Source organism: Rhinoderma darwinii, chromosome 1 (genome assembly GCF_050947455.1).
Source record: "Rhinoderma darwinii isolate aRhiDar2 chromosome 1, aRhiDar2.hap1, whole genome shotgun sequence".
Taxonomy (NCBI): domain Eukaryota; kingdom Metazoa; phylum Chordata; class Amphibia; order Anura; family Rhinodermatidae; genus Rhinoderma; species Rhinoderma darwinii.
Genome location: NC_134687.1, coordinates 232,640,755 through 232,658,895, shown reverse-complemented (window position 1 = coordinate 232,658,895; position 18,141 = coordinate 232,640,755). Strand labels below are relative to the sequence as shown.

Sequence of the window (18,141 nt, the reverse complement as noted above, 5' to 3'; positions counted from 1 at the left end):
TCGGCTTGCTGTCAGTGAATGACTGACAGATCTAATACATTGCACTACATAGGTAGTGCAATGTATTAGAAAAAAAAAAATCTGACCGTTGGAACTTCAAGTCCCCTAGTGGGACTTGAGAAAAAGTGTAAAAAAAGTATAAAAAAGTGTAAAAAAAAGTGCACAAAATAAAAGTTTGAAAACAATAAAAGTTTCAAGTAATCAAATAAAACACAATCCCCCTTTTACTCTTATCAAGTCCTTTATTATTGAAAAATAATAATAAACCATATGTATTTGGTATCGCCACGACCGTAACGACCGGAGGTATCAAAATATTATATTATTTATTGCACGCGGTGAACAGCGTAAAAAAAAACGTAAAAAACGTTACCAGAGTTTCTGTTTTTTGGTCACTTTGCCCTACAAATATTAGAATAAAAAGTGATCAAAAAGTCGCACGTATCCAAAAATGGTACCTATAAAAACTATAGCTCGTCCCGCAAAAAACAAGCCCTCATACACCTCCGTCGACAAAAAAATTAAAAAGTTATGGTTCTCACAACTTGGCGACAGAAAAAATACATTCTTTTTACAAAAGTAATTTTATTGTGCAAAAAGTTGTAAAACATAAAAAAGTGCTATAAATTAGGTATCGCCAGAATCGTACTGACCCGCAGAATAAAGTTAACATGTAGTTTATAACGCATGGTGAACGCTGTATAAAAAAAAAAAGAAAAAAGCTGTGCCAGAATTGCATTTTTTTGTTTACCTGGCATCCCAAAAAATAGGATAAAAGGTGATCAAAAAGTCACATGTACCCCAAAATGGTACCAATAATAACTACAGCTCGTCCCGCAACAAACCAGCCCTCATACCGCTACGTCTATGAAAAATAAAATTAGTTATGGCTCCAATAAGTCAGGAAATAAAAAAATATGCAGTTGTGCCCGAGGGGAACATTTCTTCTGTTTGAAGAGGCGATTTTTCAAGGACCTAAAATTAGGGAACCAGGAAGGGGAGAGCCCAAACATATCCGCTGGAAGCGACGGTGCCCGTATTATACCAGGACAACACTTTCCCAGCAAAATTCCCCAAACTACAAAGGTGCAGAGTGTGGACCAAAAGGGGGATAAGAAATGACACCATTTATCAGTGCGACACCGGCCTGTGCAGAAAGGATTGCTTCACAGCGTAACACACATCTATGGATTATTTTATTGTTTTTTTTTACCCCGTTATTATACCACCTGACTATGCCCCTTATATACTCCGCCCGGCTTACATATGCCCTACATTATAAACGGAAACACCAGTAAGACTCCAAACAAATCTACTACCAAGCAAAATCCACGCTCCAAAAGCCAAATGGCATTTCCTCCCATCTGAACCCTACAGCGTGCCCAAACAGCAGTTTCCTTCAACATATATGGCACCGTCATACCCGGGAGAACCCTTTTAGCAATTTTTGGGGTGTGTGTCTCCAGTGGCATAAGCTGGGCACGACATATTTGCCACTGAATGGCATATCTAGGGAAAAATATACATTTTTAATTTGCACCATCCACAGCGCATTCATTTATGGAAAAGATCTGTGGGGTGAAAATGCTCACTACACCCCTTAATAAATGCCTTGAGGGGTGCAGTTTCCATAATGGGGTCACTTCCCAGGGGTTTATTTTTATTATTTCACATCTGAGCCTCTGCAGTTGTGAACCAATACTTTGTAAATCGCCAAATTAGGCCTCAATTTTACATGGTACCCTTTCACTCCTGAGCCTGGTCGACTGTCCAGGCAAGAGATTAGGGCCACATGTAGGGTGTTTCTAAAACCAGGAAACCCAGCATAATAATTAGAGAGCTGTCTCGTTATGGTGGCACAAGCCGGGCACCACATATTGTCCACATATCTGTGGAAAAAAATCCCATTTTCACTCTGCAACATTGAGTTCACACTAATTTCTACAAAACACCTGCAGGGTTAACATGCTCACTACACCCGTAGGTAAATGCATTGAGGGGTGTAGTTTCCAAAATGGGGTCACTTCTGGGGGGTTTCCACTGTTTTGGGCCCACAGGCGCCCAGAAACCAATCCAGAAACATCTGCACTCCAAATGGCGGTCCTTCCCTTCTGAGCCCTGCCGTGTGCCCAAACAGCAGTTTATGACCACATATGGGGTATTGCCGTACTCGGTAGAAATTGCTTTACAAATGTTGGGTTCTTTTTTTCCTTTATTTGTTGCGAAAATGAAAAAAATTGCGCTAAAGCTACGTCTTATTGAAGAAAAAGGATTGTTTTTATTTTCACTGCCCAATTCTAATAAAATCTATGAAACATCTGTGGGGTCAAAATGCTCACTACACCCGTAGATGAATTCCTCAAGAGGTGTAGTTTCCTAAATGGTGTCACTTTTTGGGCGTTTTCATTGTTTTTTCCCCTCAGGGGCTTTGCAAATGTGACATGGCCGCCGCAGACCATTCCTGCTCAATGTGATCTCCAAAAGCCAAATAGCGCTCTTTCCCTTCTAAGCCAAGCCGTGTCTCCAAACAGCCGTTTATTACCACATGTGGGGCATTGTTTTACTCGGGAGAAATTGCTTTACAAATTTTGTGGTGCTTTTTCTCCTTCAGTCCTTGTGGAAATGAGTAAAAATAAGCTAAACCTACATTTTCTTTGAAAAAATGTTGATTTTTATTTTCAGGGCCTACTTCCAATAATTTCTGCAAAAAACCTGTGGGGTCAAAGAGCTCACTATACCCCTAGATAATTTCCTCAATGGGTGTAGTCTCCAAAATGGGGTCACTTGTGGGGGGTTTCCACTGTTTTGTCTCCTCAGGGACTTTGTAAATATGACATTGCCTCCGCAAACCATTCCTGCTAAACTTGAGCTCCAAAAGCCAAATAGCGCTCTTTCCCTTCTCAGCCCTGCCGTGTCTCCAAACAACCGTTTATTACCACATGTGGGGCATTGTTTTACTCGGGAGAGATTGGTTTACAAATTTTACGGTGCTTTTTCTCCTTCAGTCCTTGTGGAAATGAAAAAAATTAGCTAAACCTACATTTTCTTTGAAAAAATTTAGATTGTCATTTTCAGGGCCTATTTCCAATAATTTATGCAAAAAACCTGTTGGGTCAAAACGCTCACTATACCCCTAGATAATTTCCTCAATGGGCGTAGTTTCCGAAATGGGGTCACTTGTGGGGGGTTTCCACTGTTTTGTCCCCTCAGGGGCTTTGTAAATGTGACATGGCCTCCACAAACCATTCCTGCTAAACTTGAGCTCCAAAAGCCAAATAGCGCTCTTTCCCTTCTCAGCCTCGCCGTGTCTCCAAACAACCCGTTATTACCACATGTGGGGTATTGTTTTACTCGGGAGAAATTGCTTTACAAATTTTACGGTGCTTTTTCTCCTTTAGTCTTTGTGAAAATGAGAAAAAAAATCGCTAAACCTACATTTTCTTTGAAGAAATGTTGATTTTAATTTTCACGGCCTACTTCTAATAATTTCTGTAAAAAAGCTGTGCGGTCAAAATGCTCACTGTACCCCTAGATAATTTCCTTGAGGTGTGTAGTTTCCCAGATGGGGTCACTTTTGGGGGATTTTGACTGTTTTGGCACCGCAAGAGCCCTTCAAACCTGACATGGTGCCTAAAATTTATTCTAACAAAAATAAGGCCCCAAAATCCACTAGGTGCTCCTTTGCTTCTGAGGCCGGTGCTTCAGTCCAGTAGCACGCTACGGCCACATGTGGGATATTTCCTAAAACTGCAGAAACTGGGCAACAAATATTGAGTTGCATTTCTCTGGTAAAACCTTCTGTGTTATAAAAAAAATTGTACTAAAAATTTATTTCTGCAAAAAAATATGAAATTTGTAAAATTCACCTCTACATTGCTTTAATTCCTGTGATATGTGTAAAGGGTTAAGACATTTTCTAAATGCTGTTTTGAATACTTTGAGGGGTGAAGTTTTTAAAATGGGGTGACTTTTTGGGGGTTTCTAATATATAAGGCCCTCAAAGCCACTTCACAACTGAACTGGCCCCTGTAAAAATGGCCTTTTGAAATTTTCTTGAAAATGTGAGAAATTGCTGCTAAAGTTCTAAGCCTTGTGAGGTCATAGAAAAATAAAAGGATGTTCAAAAAACAATGCCAATCTAAAGTAGACATATGGGGGATGTTAATTAGCAACAATTTTGGGTGGTATAACTGCCTGTCTTACAAGCAGATACATTTAAATTGAGAAAAATGCTAATTTTTGCAATTTTTCGCTACATTTTGGTGTTTTTCACAATTAAATACTGAACATATCGAGCAAATTTTGCCAGTAACATAAAGTCCAATGTGTCACGAGAAAACAATCTCAGAATCGCTTGGATAGGTGAAAGCATTCCGGAGTTATTACCACATAAAGTGACACATGTCAGATTTGAAAAATGAGGCTCTGTCAGGAAGGTCAAAAGTGGCTAAAGAGGGAAGGGGTTAAAGGGATCCTTTCATATTGAAAATGTAGTCCAATCCACAGGCAGCATGTTATAGAGCATGAGGAGGTAAACCGGTAGATCTATGTTTTTGTAGCAAAACTTTGAGTAGAAGTTCTAATTTTTTTTACTTAAATCTTTGCTTATTCTGGACTTGGGCATCCTGTGGGTGGTAATACTCCGTGATTGGCAGCATTCCCTGCATGAGTGACTGCTGTCTCTGTATTCACAATCTGTGATTAGGACCGCCCACTGGACTCCTAAGCCCAGAATGAGCAGAGGTTTAAATTAAACAAAATTACAAGTTATACTAAATCTTTTGCTACAAAAATATTTATCTACTCGGTTATTTATGCTCACAGATTCGTCTGCATTTTTAACGTGACAGTATCCTTTTGAAAAGGTTTTCTGGGACTTGAGGTGTGTTAAGATATTCTTTTGAACTTGGAAGGAAAATAATGCATTTGTAAAGTCCTCAGACCCTTTAATTTTTTCACATTTTGTTATCTTGAGGCCTTGTGCTAAAATCAAATATTCAAGTTTTCCCCATTAGTCTGCACTCAATACCCCATAATGACAAAGTGAAAACAGAATGTTAGTAGTCTTTGCTAATTTATTGAAAAATGAAAATATTGCATTGACAAGTATTCAGACCCTTTGCTATGTTACTTAGTTGAATCTTCTTTGGCAGCGATAACAACCTCCAGTCTTCTTGGGTATGATACCACAAGCTTCGCAAACCTGGATTTGGGGATTTGCTGGTATTTTTCTCCTCAGATCCTCTCAAGCTCTGTCAGGTTGGATGGGGACTGTCGGTGGACAGCCATTTTGAGGTCTCTGCAGAAATGTTCGAATTCGAGTGGCTGGGCCACTCAAGGACATTCAGAGTTGTCCCTAAACCACTCCTGTGTTTTGGCTGTGTGCTTAGGGTCATTGTCTTGTTGGAAGGTGAACCGTCGGCCCAGTCTGAGGTCCAGAGCGCTCTGGATTAGGTTTTCATTAAGAATATGTCTGTACTGTGGTCAGGGTTGAGGGAAAGATGAATGGAGCAGTCTTCCTGTCCCAGCCGCAGGAAAAATACCCTGACCCCATGATGCTGCCACCACCATGCTTCACTGTAGGGATGGTATTGGGCATGTGATGAGCAGGGCCTGGTTTTCTCCAGACACGACGCTTTAAATTGAGACCATAAAGTTCAATCTGGGTTTCAGCCGAGCACAGAATCTTGTTTCTCACAGTCTGAGAGTCCTTTAGGTTCTTTTTTGCAATCTCTCTTGTGTCTTTTACTGAGGAGAGCAGTGGCGTAACTACAATAAAGTAAGTACAATATATTTTATTTTTTTGGGCGGGGGCTGTGTGGAAATATACAATTATGGGTTTCCTGTATAGCACTATATCCAAGGGGGGAGCAGGTTGGCACTATATCCAAGGGGCTAGCAGGTTGGCACTATATACAAGGGAGGGCAATAAAAAAAAATAAACAAAATAAATGTTAAAAAAAACAAAACGCTTTGTGGCACTATAAAAAAGGGAAGGGGGCTGTGTGACACTTTTTATACAAGGGGGGGTGTGTGGCACTATTTACTAGGGGGGCACTATGGCACTATTTACAAGGGAAGAGGGGCTGTGTGGCACTATATACAGGTGGAGCTGTATGGCAATATCTACAGGGGGAGGTGGGGGTGCTATCTACAGGTGGGGTGTGACCATGTCTACAGGGGGGGAACAGTATCTACAAGGGGGGCTGTGTGTAACACCTAGGGGAGGGGGGGGCAGTCAAAAATTTGCTTAGGGGCCCAGTTTTTCCCAGTTACGCCCCTGGAGGAGAAGCTTCTTTCTAGCCACTCCGCCAACCTAGGCTTTATGGTAGAGTGCTGCAGTGATGGTTGACCTTCTTGAAGTTTCTCCCATCTGCGCACTGGATCTTTGGAGCTCAGCCAGAGTGACCATTGGGTTCTTGGTCACCTCTCTTACCGAGGCCCTTCTCCCCCGATTTCCTAGAGCTTGCCGCCACACCAAACTAAGTAGAGTACTGGTTGTTCCGAACTTCTTCCATTTAAGAATTATGGAGCCCTCTGTGCTCTTGGAAAATTTCAGTGCAGCAGATGTTTTTTTTTTTTTCTTTCCTCCTCAGGGCCTGCTTTTTGCTCTGATATGCATTGTCGGGCTGTGATACTTATTGTATGTCCAATCAAATGAATTTACCACAGGTGGACTCCAATCAAGGTGTAGAAACATAACAACAGGTCTGAATACTTATGTCCATGCGAAATTTTAATTTTTCATTTCTAATACATTTGCAAAAATTTCTAAAATTCTGTTTTCACTTCGTCATTGAGGTCAGAATGATACGGAAAAACTTGAAATAGTGTTTTTCTATTTTAGCACAAGGCCTCAACATAACAAAATGTGAAAGGGTCTGGAGGCTTTTCGAATGCAGTGTACTTACCGTTTGAATTTCTTTTATTTGTGCCTCACTGATCATATCTTATGGTCTGATGTAATGACTAGGCCATAGTGGCTTGTCATCCAATGGCTCCTGCTGAATCTTATATCACTATGGAAAAGCATCACTGCGGCCTAGTCCTAAAAATGGACCAAGGGATAACATCGGCAGGGGTCACAGTAATATGGTAAAGAATAAATATTTGTAAAAAATTATTTAAAGTGGCTATTCAACCTTCGAAAATGGGGGAAAAACACTCCATAAGGTTTAAAAAATATATATGCTTACGGTTTAATTTCCACAGTGCTCCTGCGCTGCCACCGTTCCCCCTCTGTTGTTGTTTTATTCTTTCTCTTTCATATTAGTTATTTTTTTATGTTTTATTACAGATTCAAAAGGTTGTGAATAAAAAACTCAGAGAGCGATTCGGTCACCGTCAAAAGGAAGTGTCTGAAGAAAACCATAACCACCACAATGAACGCATGTTGTTCCACGGTATTATGCCTTTAGTGTTTGTTTGATTGTTTGATTGTTTGTTTGTTTGTTTGTTTATTTAGAATGGGCGAGATCTGCTGTTATTTTAGACGCTATAAAAAGGATATTTGTCATCTCAAATCCTTAGCAAAGCAGAGAGGTCTCTAACATCCTTCTTTCCTAGTTCATTTAAACATGTACTTTGGGTTCTGTCTGCATGGCATATGCTTCACATGAATGCAGTGTTTGTACTAGCACTCCATAACATGCAGAATACCAATGTGTGCCCAAACCTTTCATTAAAAAGACACAAACATTAAAATAAATCAGAAAAATGGCTGCTGCTGTGGGCCTAGTCCTGCTTAACAAAGGTTAGGATGAGCTTCCATTCACTGAGGTTTCTATTCACTGATAGGAAGCAGATCATTTAAAATGGCAAATTTTATTGAATCAAAGTATTTAATTATAAAATGATTAAACGAAGTAAAACTGGAATGGAGACTCAGAGAACTGTCAGAAAAAGTCAAATAAAGTGTTTCTTCAATACAGAAATTTTCAGCATTTATGTTTTACTTGAAGTAACTTTTCCAGCAAGGCAATAAGAGCAATGTACAGATATACCTAGGAAAGTATCTGCACAGGTTAAATTAATGGGGCAGAGAAAGAACCGCAGTAAATAGTCTGTGTGTTGTAATTGTAATGCCACTAGGTCAGAGTTGGGTTCAGTTGGCTAAAAGTAAATGTACTAAATCTTTTTCCTGGTAATGCTTTTTCAAGGACGAGTAATATAAAAGTACTTGCTAGCCCTGTTATGTTCCCCAGTCACATCAGCCAAACTGTTATAATCGCATTTATGATATACGTTTAATACAGTAGGTATCTTTATAGCTCAGGGCTGCACAATTCAGAGAAAACATTGGTAAATCACACTGTAGTCATTTTCATATATTGTAAAATATTATATCATCTCTGTGTAATCTGCAATATGTAATAATTTCATTATTATGAATGTATCTTTCTTTCTACTTTTCTAACAGGTTCTCCCTTTATCAATGCAATCATTCACAAAGGGTTTGATGAGCGGCATGCATACATTGGGGGCATGTTTGGCGCTGGCATCTATTTCGCAGAAAATTCTTCAAAAAGCAATCAGTATGTTTATGGCATAGGTGGAGGAACTGGGTGCCCGACGCACAAAGATAGATCCTGTTATATTTGCCACAGGTTGGTGTCCTGTATAAAGTAAATGTCATTTTGTTTATACAGTGTTCTCAAAAACCAAAAAGTACCACTAAATGTTCATGAGCCACAGAAGTGGAGGGAACTAGCATTAAAAAAATGTAAATCTTTCTGCTGTCCATCCACATGTAAGTTCTAGCGTTTATTAAAGTCATGATGTATTACATTCGTCCTTGGCAGTGAAAGGGTTAACCTACCAGTTTACAGTTTGTCAATTATATACGTTAGGTCTATTTGGCCCTGTTCACACAGAGGAATTTTTGCGGCGGATTCCGCCGGAAAATTCTGCCTCCCATTCATTTCAATAAGAGTTTGACGTTTCTTTTTCCCGCTAGCTGATTTATTTTTTTTCCGGCTAGCGGGAAAAAGAAACATCCTGCTCCGGTGGATTCCACCCGAACCTTCTATTGAAGTTAATGGGAGGAGGAATCTTCCTGCCGACAGCAGGAATAATTCCAAGGCAGATTTTGTGGCGGGACCACCAATGCAAAATTTGTGTGTGAACGGGGCCTAAACATTTGAGTAACTTTGTAATATTGTACTGATCATGAAATACAATCTGCATTATATTCCAGAGCTGCATTTTATAATTTTTTTAGGCTTCATAGAGCTTGCTTGTATCACACACTGTACAGGAATTTAATATAGAGACAAATAGCAGTCCCACTGCAATATAGGAGCTCAGCCAAGCTGTTAGTGTGTCTGAATACAAGCTTGTCGATTTCTTTCCAATGACCATTTTGAATGTAGCTCTGGTTTATATTATAGGCTGTAATTCAGGATCAGTACAAGATAAGTAAAGCAATGTATTTGTAACTTTTGATGTACGTTATAGCAATGTAGTGATCAAAAGGGAACATACACTTAAAGAATAACCACTTCCCGCCCATATTACATAAATTAACCAGCTGAGGGACTAATCCTCGTGCCTACGGCTCGTTGATAAACGGCCCGATCCTGTACTTGGACAGGGAACTGAAATAATCAGTTCCTTGTCACAAAAAACCTAGAACACCGCACTCATATAACGCACTGTGTTCATGAAGGCAGAAGCCACTGCTGCCGCATTCAGGAAGTTGCTAGGGAGCCCCATGATGTCAGTAATAACGTCACTGACATTACCTGTGAAAAGGGGGGTGTCGGGTTGGAGGGATGCAGAGAAAATGCGATCTGCATCTTCTCTGCATGCTTGGCTGTACAGATCACTGCTAACAGTGATCTAATGGGCTGTTACCATAAGATCACTGTTATCTGGGATCTGTGTATAGGCACAGCAGGGAATATTTAGCTAATGTGTTACCTACTTACCTGTGCCCCTATAGCAAAAATAAATAAATACATCAATACAGTAAAATGTAATAAAAAATCAAACCTAAATTAAAAATTTTAAAAAAAGCCCCCTCCCCAAAAAAAGTGCACACCTCTACAAACCTCACGCACCGACTTTAGACATTCTGCGTGACACACACACGTTTTGCATGGACGTCAGTTGCTCAGGCATTAATATGTTCTGTTCAGGCAATATGTACATTACGCCAATCATAAAATAATTAACCTCTGGCCACCAATTTTACACCGGCCGTTTTGGCTTTTGTGCCTTTTACTAAAAAATGTCTCTACTTGGATGATGATCATCTATGTACATCTACTGCGTCTAAAGCGAAGGAAGGAGATATAGTTAAAGCTTCAATAGGGTTTTTGCTCTCTGCGCTATAACGTTGTGCAACGTTACGCAATGTACATATACGGTTTTTGAGTGCAATGTTAGACAATGTACACATATTTGACATCGCTACGGATGTAGCCATCTTTAACTTGATTCTGATAACTTGCTGCAGCATGATATCGCACAACAAATGCCATTGAAAAAGTCAAGATAAGAGATCTAGCCACTGTTTATTTAATTGCGTTAAGTCCAGATAAAGACGGCTACATCTGCATGTGCGGGAAAATTGAGGATGAATTATTTTATATATATATATATATATATATATATATATATATATATCTCATTGAACAAACTACCTTAAAACATGCCATATAGGAAAAACGGTTTGGATTTTTTTCTTCCTGTTTCTGACCATTTTTTTTTTACCCTAAAAAAGACCTACAAAATTAATTGAGATCGACTCCGATTTTAAATAAGCCCTATGTGTCCCGCAGAAAAAATAACCCAAAAAATGTTTGGGGTAAACTAAGAAATAAAACAGAAATTTCACGTTTTAGAATGCAGCAATCCAAAAGAGTGAAATTTTGCTGTAGTAATGAAGGCACAAACTATCTACGGTCATGAAAGGATTATGGAGGCATTTTTTATTTAAAAATTGTGACTTAATTTATGGGTTCTGCCTCCTTTTACTGCTCTTGCTATATACAGTATCCGACTTTGTGCATATAGCAAAACGAATGTCTAATTCTATATGCATTAAAAAAAAGTAGGCTTTTCTGGTAAAAAAAAAGGATATTATCGAAGTGTTCTGGACGATGGTTTTTGCAAATCATTTTTTCTACTACACTTTTTTTATGCTGCAGAGCAAGGTTTTAAATGTCAGAGGCTAGACTTATTGTATTTTCCTCACAATGCCATAAAATGTAGTCATTTTGTGGACGTGCTGAGACTTTCTATTTTGTAATTTATATGTGAGCTCGGTTATATGGCAGTAAGTATAATATGCAGCCTGCCTGTATCTTGGAGAAATGAAACCTTATATAAAGCCTCCTTTACACACATTTTTTGTGTGCCTTTTTTTGGAAAATGGTACAGGCATTTTGGGCAGCATTTTTTGCTAATAGCCTGTGCGTTTTGTTTTTGATTCCTCTTTGCAACACATGCTTTTTTCTGGGGGGAAAACACACCATAAAAAAACGCAACACACTGACACTTTTTTAAAGAGGAAATAAACATATGGAGTTTTATGGGACAAATACACCACTAAATGCTTGAAAAAACACCAAAGCCAGCCTTGCTGCTACTCTGAAATAATGCCACTGACCCGAAAACGCAAGATGAGAGCCAGGTTTGTAGTGCATTTTATATTTTTTTTTTATGGACTTCAAGCTTGCATCTGATGTGGCCTTTTCCTAAAGACACTGTGTGTGAAGCCACCCTTAGGGTCCTTTTACATGGCCTAATATGGGTCATGAAAATGAACGCAGATCGACAAGACAGCTCGTTTGCGCCTCTCACAATGAGCAACGATTGGTTATATATGGGGACGATCGATCATTCCGCCAAACTTTCGTCCCCATACAGTTCCATCATGTCGGCAGCACATCTCCCTGTTTACACAGGGAAATGTGCTGCCGACGCGTGACCATTTTGTTGGCTGCATAAACGAGCAGATTAGCTGAAGAACGAGCAGTTGATCGGGAATGAGTGTACGTATGAACGGCTCGTTTGACTAGTCATTGACCCGTGTAAAAGAACCTTTACAGTAGCAAAGATTATTTCCCATTAGCCAGCTCATATGTGGGATTGCTTGCACAGTTTGTACCCATAGAATACCATATTCATCTCCACAAGAAATAAACGATCTACATCAAAGGTGATGGACATGAATTTATAGTTCGTTTTTTCTTTTTGTCTTTTTTTTTTTTTCTTCTATCTTTTAGACAAATGCTGTTTTGTAGAGTTACGCTTGGTAAATCTTTCCTGCAATTTAGCACTATGAAGATGGCACATGCCCCTCCGGGCCATCATTCTGTTATTGGCAGGCCTAGTGTGAACGGACTGGCATATGCAGAATATGTAATCTACAGAGGAGAACAGGTATGTATAAGATTTCATAAAAGCTTTAATTTAAAGAGGCTCTGTCACCAGATTATAAGTGCCCAATCTCCTACCTATTCTGATCGGAGCTGTAATGTAGATAATAACAGTGCTTTTAATTAAGTTAAGAACTAATTAGCATAAATCTAAAATTGTTCATAACGCCCACTTGGTAAAAAGTTAAAACACGCCCAGTTGGTCATTAAGAACTAATTAGCATAAATCTAAAATCGTTCATGACTTGCTCAAAAATGATCGTTTTTCAAAATAAAAAACACTTATCTAAATTACAGCGCCAATCAGATTATGTAGGAGATAGGGCACTAATAATATGGTGACAGAGCCTCTTTAAAGGAACACTCCAGGTCAAACAGAGTTATGTCTGGAGCAGTGCCTGCGGGAGGGTTGCATGACACAGGGATTCAAAGAACAAAGAGTTCGTATTTCACCGACCCTGCACTCTGCATTACTCTGTGTATTCATTTTGCCCAATGTGTTACTTTTTATACAGTAGTGCTTGGCAGAGGCTTTTTTAATTAATGGTCAATAAAATGATATTAAAAATCCCTCCTGTCATTTTATTAATCTAAGGCCATGTATCCAATTAAATTTAATGGGAGGCAAAAAATAAAGGACCTAAAATGGCTCAAATACGCATCAAAATACACATATTCATTAAAAAATGGCTTTAAAAAAAGCTTGTTTTTTTAACTTGTATTTTTGTGTCATTTTTAGGCCTTCAGCACACGACCGTAACCATGTGCACGGCCGTGATTTTTTGGTCAACCGGCCACCAAGTGTCGCCCGCAAATCGTGGGCTGTGCACATGGCCGCGTGTGTTATTTTCTAGGAGCCTGGACCTCAAAACACGGCCGTAATAAGACATGTCCGTTCTTTTTGCGGTCCAAGCTCTGCGGCAATGCACCGACCGTGGAAACCACGGTCGTGTGTATGGGCCCATTGAAATTAATGGGGCCGCAATTCTCTCGTGGATTTTCGGGGGAATTGCGGCTGCAAAAGCATGTTCGTGTGCATTGGGCCTTAGCCTTATTCTGTCCTGAAGTGTTTAGCAAATAATTTATCTGAAAAAAATTGTTGTAAACGGTGATCCCAAAATAGGTATTCATAATTTAAAAAAATATCAATTGATAAAATAAATGTGTACCTATAAAAAAAAAAAAAAAAAAAACCTGGTACCAGACAGCAATATTTCTATTAAAAAACAGTGAAACCATTGAAAATAAATAGAGGTAAAAGGACAAAAAAATGTAATCTTTTATTTTTCATCAATAGTATTAAATGATATACATTCTACCACGCCTATTCAACATCTACATATATGGGCATAAGACATTTATAGGAAGGAGCCCTCTAGAGCTTTATTGATGTTCTAAAAACCGTACATGTGCCAGCATCTACTAATCACTAGTGCACATATGCCACTTTCAGTCTATGTCCCGAAACTACAAAATAAGTGTCTCCACCCCGTTCAATTTATCCCACCCATATGCAGCGCTATCTCCTTGGATATCCAGCTCCAGCAGCGCTGCTAATATAATAAAGATAACAATCTTTAGCTAATCACTCTGTCAGTTTTATAAAGATAGGCATACCGGGGCTAAAAAAAGAAACAGACTCGGCATACAATGTTTAATATTATTGTCCAGTTTCATAGACTAGTCCGCTCAGGCAGGCTCCTACTCCTACTTCACAATTCCACTTTATTTCAATTATAACACAACACCCTAAAAATAATTACAAGAGCTGTTCACATATAATATCCCCCTACCCACCCTCAGCCAGCTGTGAGGATTGGGGGGAACCAGCAACTTATAATTATATAATCAGAAAATGTAATCTAAAAAATGTTTTTTTATTTAAAAAAATATATATACGAACATAAGTAATAGAACAAACCCATTTTTCGAAAAATTGCTTTTGAATAGAAATCATAAAACCTAAAAAAAATCAAAATATCCTCTTAATTATATTGACCCGTAAAATACATTTAACGCGTTACTTAAAACACACTCCCCCCTCCCAAAATGAATAAATTTTAATTATAAAATATAATGTTAATTTATATGTAACCCAAAATAGTGCCATTAAAAAATACTTGTCCAGCAAAAAAACAGACGTCTTACAGCTACATCAACGGAAAAAATAAATTATGGCTTTTGGAATATAGTGAGCCAAAAATTAAAAAAATCCCTGCATTCCTATTGTGTTAGAGGATGTCCACCTTCTGACAACTGATGAGCTATCCGGTGGATAGGTTATCAGTATAGCATTGGTGCAGGTCCGACACCCGGACCACGCACCTGTAAGCCGCTCCGGTGGCCTGCGGGCACTGGATGTTATGGCACATAATGCTATGTATGGACCCGGAAGCAGTTAACTCCGTACATAGCGGCCATGCTGCAGAACTGCAGGTCCACTCCTATTCACTTGAATAGGTGCAGAGCTGCAGTTTGGCCGGTATTCCGTAAACGGAGCGAAGTGCTTCCGGCATGTATGTCCGGTGCACAGAGGCATTGGACCAGCTGGGCCCGGGTGTCGGACCCCCACAGATCATGTACTGATGACCTATCCAGTGGATAAGGCATCGGTTGTCGGAAGGTGGAAAACCCCTTTAAGTTCACGAAATGCTGTGAGAAAATGAAGGATGCCCATACGCATGTATAAGGTGCGCTGCAATTTGCGTCAAAACAGCATGCAGGTTTTGCCCCACGGTTCTCGGCTATGCTGCAAAAACCACTACGTTTACGGACACCCGAACAGGCTTGAATTAATTGTATGGGCTTGACTACTCCGTTCAGATGTATACAATTGTGGATTGGCGGTTATCTGGCCGTGACCTAGTGCTGTATTTCATTCTGCAGGCTTACCCAGAGTATCTCATCACATACCAGATCTTGAAGCCAGAAGCACCCTTACAAGCTGCCACAACAGCAGAGCAGAAAACCTAGTGGACTTTTCAAAATGAACAACTACAACAGAGTGACTCTAAGAGACTGGATAAAAGTGTTACGTTGATGGTGGATTCACTCCCACTGGCTACTGTTCCTTTAATGAAGATGTTTACAAGGAGCTGCCTTTTTTAATCACGTTTCTCAGGCTCATTTTCCGTAGGTCCTCCAAGTTGAATAACAAAACAACATATTTGCAAAAAATCATGTCTGAGGTTTTAGCAGCATTATACTATGTATTGCCACATCATCACTTCCAAATTGGTTTGAGTGTTACATGTATGGGTAACGTTTATGTGACCATTTTAATATACCGTCAGCGTGAGTACCTTGGAAAGGGGATGCAGTGTAGTCCGCTATTTATTTGTTTTTATATTTGTGTATAAATACACTAAAGTGAGATGGAATTTTTAAAATTATTTTATTTTTCTTTTCTTTCCTTTGCACAAAGATGAGTTCATGAACAATGCAATATTTACTTACCGTGGAACAAGTCCGAATATTTGATCATGTCTTTTATTATATTTGCACTTTTATGAATAAATGTATTGTCTACATATGAAGGAGGAACAAAGAGGCGTAAAACACTAAAGCTCAACTTTTCTCTAAGATGGATATACAGGAACGTAAAAATAATATAGGATCAAATTCGCTATCTACAAACAGAGGTGTATGTATTTAAATGGGATTTATCAGCAGGTCCCTGATATATAGAATTACCTTTTGTATATAGAACACTGTGCATTAAAAGGGTGGTCCGGCTTCTTAAAATACAACTTATTCATTGTATTATGAGACGTTCTTCGATTTTCTAGTAGAATTTCTGTGTAAATTTTTCATGGTTTGCATGATTTATTCTTGTGGTTAATGAACCTTCATTGTTCAGTTCCAAGGTATAGAAATCTGTCCTGGTTATGTGATGGACACAGCTCTAAAAAGGAGCGCACCCTTCACCCGTGTTATCGTTTGACCAGGACAGATTTTCATCATCTGGAGGAGAACAATGACGTCCCATTCAATGACCACAAAAATAGATAACGTTTATTAGAACATTTTATAACTTTTCATCACACAAAAAATAAGCTTTATTTGCTAAACCAGAATACCCCTTTAAGCAAAATAAAGCCACTAGAGGGCTCCGTTCTGTGCACCCAACCCCCACCCAAGACGGAGCTTACCGTCTATGGCTATAGCTGGCTCACACCTGCATTTACATGTATCTCAATCCCTGGCAGAAGTTTACCTATATTTCTCTGGAATAAACTCCTGCGTGACCAGGCCTGAGCGAGACAAGTTGTCCGCCACCCCCCAGGAAAGCAGGCATAATGCTCTATATACAAAACAAATTATGTAGCACAGGCAACCTTTAACTATTTGTCTCCTCATAAAGCGCTGAACCCCTGAAATCATCTAGATTTTACCTTTCATCAATTCAAGAATGAACTAGAATAAAGAAAGCAGATGTTGGGTGTACTAGTACACTACAAGGTTCCACGATTTAGATGCGAAGAATTATGTTTTGCTTTCCATTCCTACAGTTAGTACATGATAAATGTAATAAGACCAGTGCCACAGGAGCGAGCAGCGGGTAGTAGGCATGTTTTGTTACAGCATAATCAAGGCTATTGCCAAAGGAATAATGTTCGAAAGATAGGAGCAGATGTACCCACTGTACATTGCCCAGGTTTTATAACGGTAACGCCACGCAAGATAATTCCCCTATTGATTTTTAGTCTACCAGTGCTGCTGATTCGAAAATAAGTGAACACAAAGTAACTACTGTTAAGCGTATTCATTAACCAAATAGAATATATCTTAGTCGCATCTATTGTTATATTTTTTAGCACTTTTCTGTAGTTCTATCAGCAGCTCATTTTTCTTTGTTTGTCATAGAGCAGTTTAATGTACTGTAATTCCTACAGAGCCTCCGATTTATTATATGCAGCAGGGCACAAGACCAGAACTTCTGGTCGTGAGGAAAGAAAAAGAAATTGCGACCTGTATCGTACATATGTTTAGAAGATAATTGGCAGAACTTAAAAGATATGTATACCATTGAAAAGTAACAATTTTTTTTTTTTTTTTTTACATTTTTAATAAAAAGGTGTATCGGTGTCTTTATGTTTAACTTTGTAAATAGTTTTTATTTAAAATTCTATTTACTTTTTTTTTTAATAGATACGGCTGGTTTGTACCCTGTATACAGGGCAGATGTATCTAGTGCTAATGACTAAGTCAGTCAGTCCCGCGGACCTGACTGGTTCAGTGAAAGCAGGTCCTGCGTGTCTGACATGCAGGATCCACCTGTTAACCATCACGTCTAAATTCATAACTTAGATGTGATGGATAACAGGTGGATCCTGCGTGTCAGAAACACAGGACGTGCTGTCACTGAACCGGTCAGGTCCACGGGACTGACTGATTCAGTAAATAGCACTAGATACATCTGCCCTGTATACAGGATACAAACCAGCCGTATCTAAAAAAAAAAAAAAAAGTAAATAGAATTTTTTAATAAACTATTTACGTTACACAAAACATACTGATCCACCTTTTTATTAAAAAAAAAAAAAATGTTGCCTTTCAACAGTTTACTTGGCCTTTAAGTTTGTATTCTGGTCGCCGTCATACTTCGTAGTCTGTCTTTACATGGCAAATAAGTGTGATTTTGCGAAGTCATAATTTGTGCAATCGAACCAATTCGATAAATAGTTTTTTATGTTTTGGAGCCTAGGTAGCTTTGGTTGCACGATTAAATTGTAGTAGACTCCACTTACGGGAT

At 39.0% G+C, this 18,141-nt stretch overlaps 1 protein-coding gene across 5 annotated transcripts in view; it reads left to right on the top strand.

Moving 5' to 3' along the window:
* TNKS (tankyrase) overlaps positions 1–17,523 on the top strand; it is a 253,487-nt gene extending 235,964 nt beyond the window's left edge. For 4 of the 5 annotated variants that reach the window (XM_075862262.1, XM_075862280.1, XM_075862253.1 and 1 more), the window contains 4 exons: positions 7,298–7,403; positions 8,420–8,606; positions 12,234–12,390; positions 15,273–17,523. In XM_075862262.1, the coding sequence (XP_075718377.1) occupies positions 7,298–7,403; positions 8,420–8,606; positions 12,234–12,390; positions 15,273–15,359 (537 nt within the window). In that variant the 3' untranslated portion in view covers positions 15,360–17,523. The remainder of the gene's footprint in view (positions 1–7,297; positions 7,404–8,419; positions 8,607–12,233; positions 12,391–15,272) is intronic. The other variant, XM_075862272.1, reaches the window with a different exon arrangement.
* Positions 17,524–18,141: the final 618 nt, after the last annotated feature.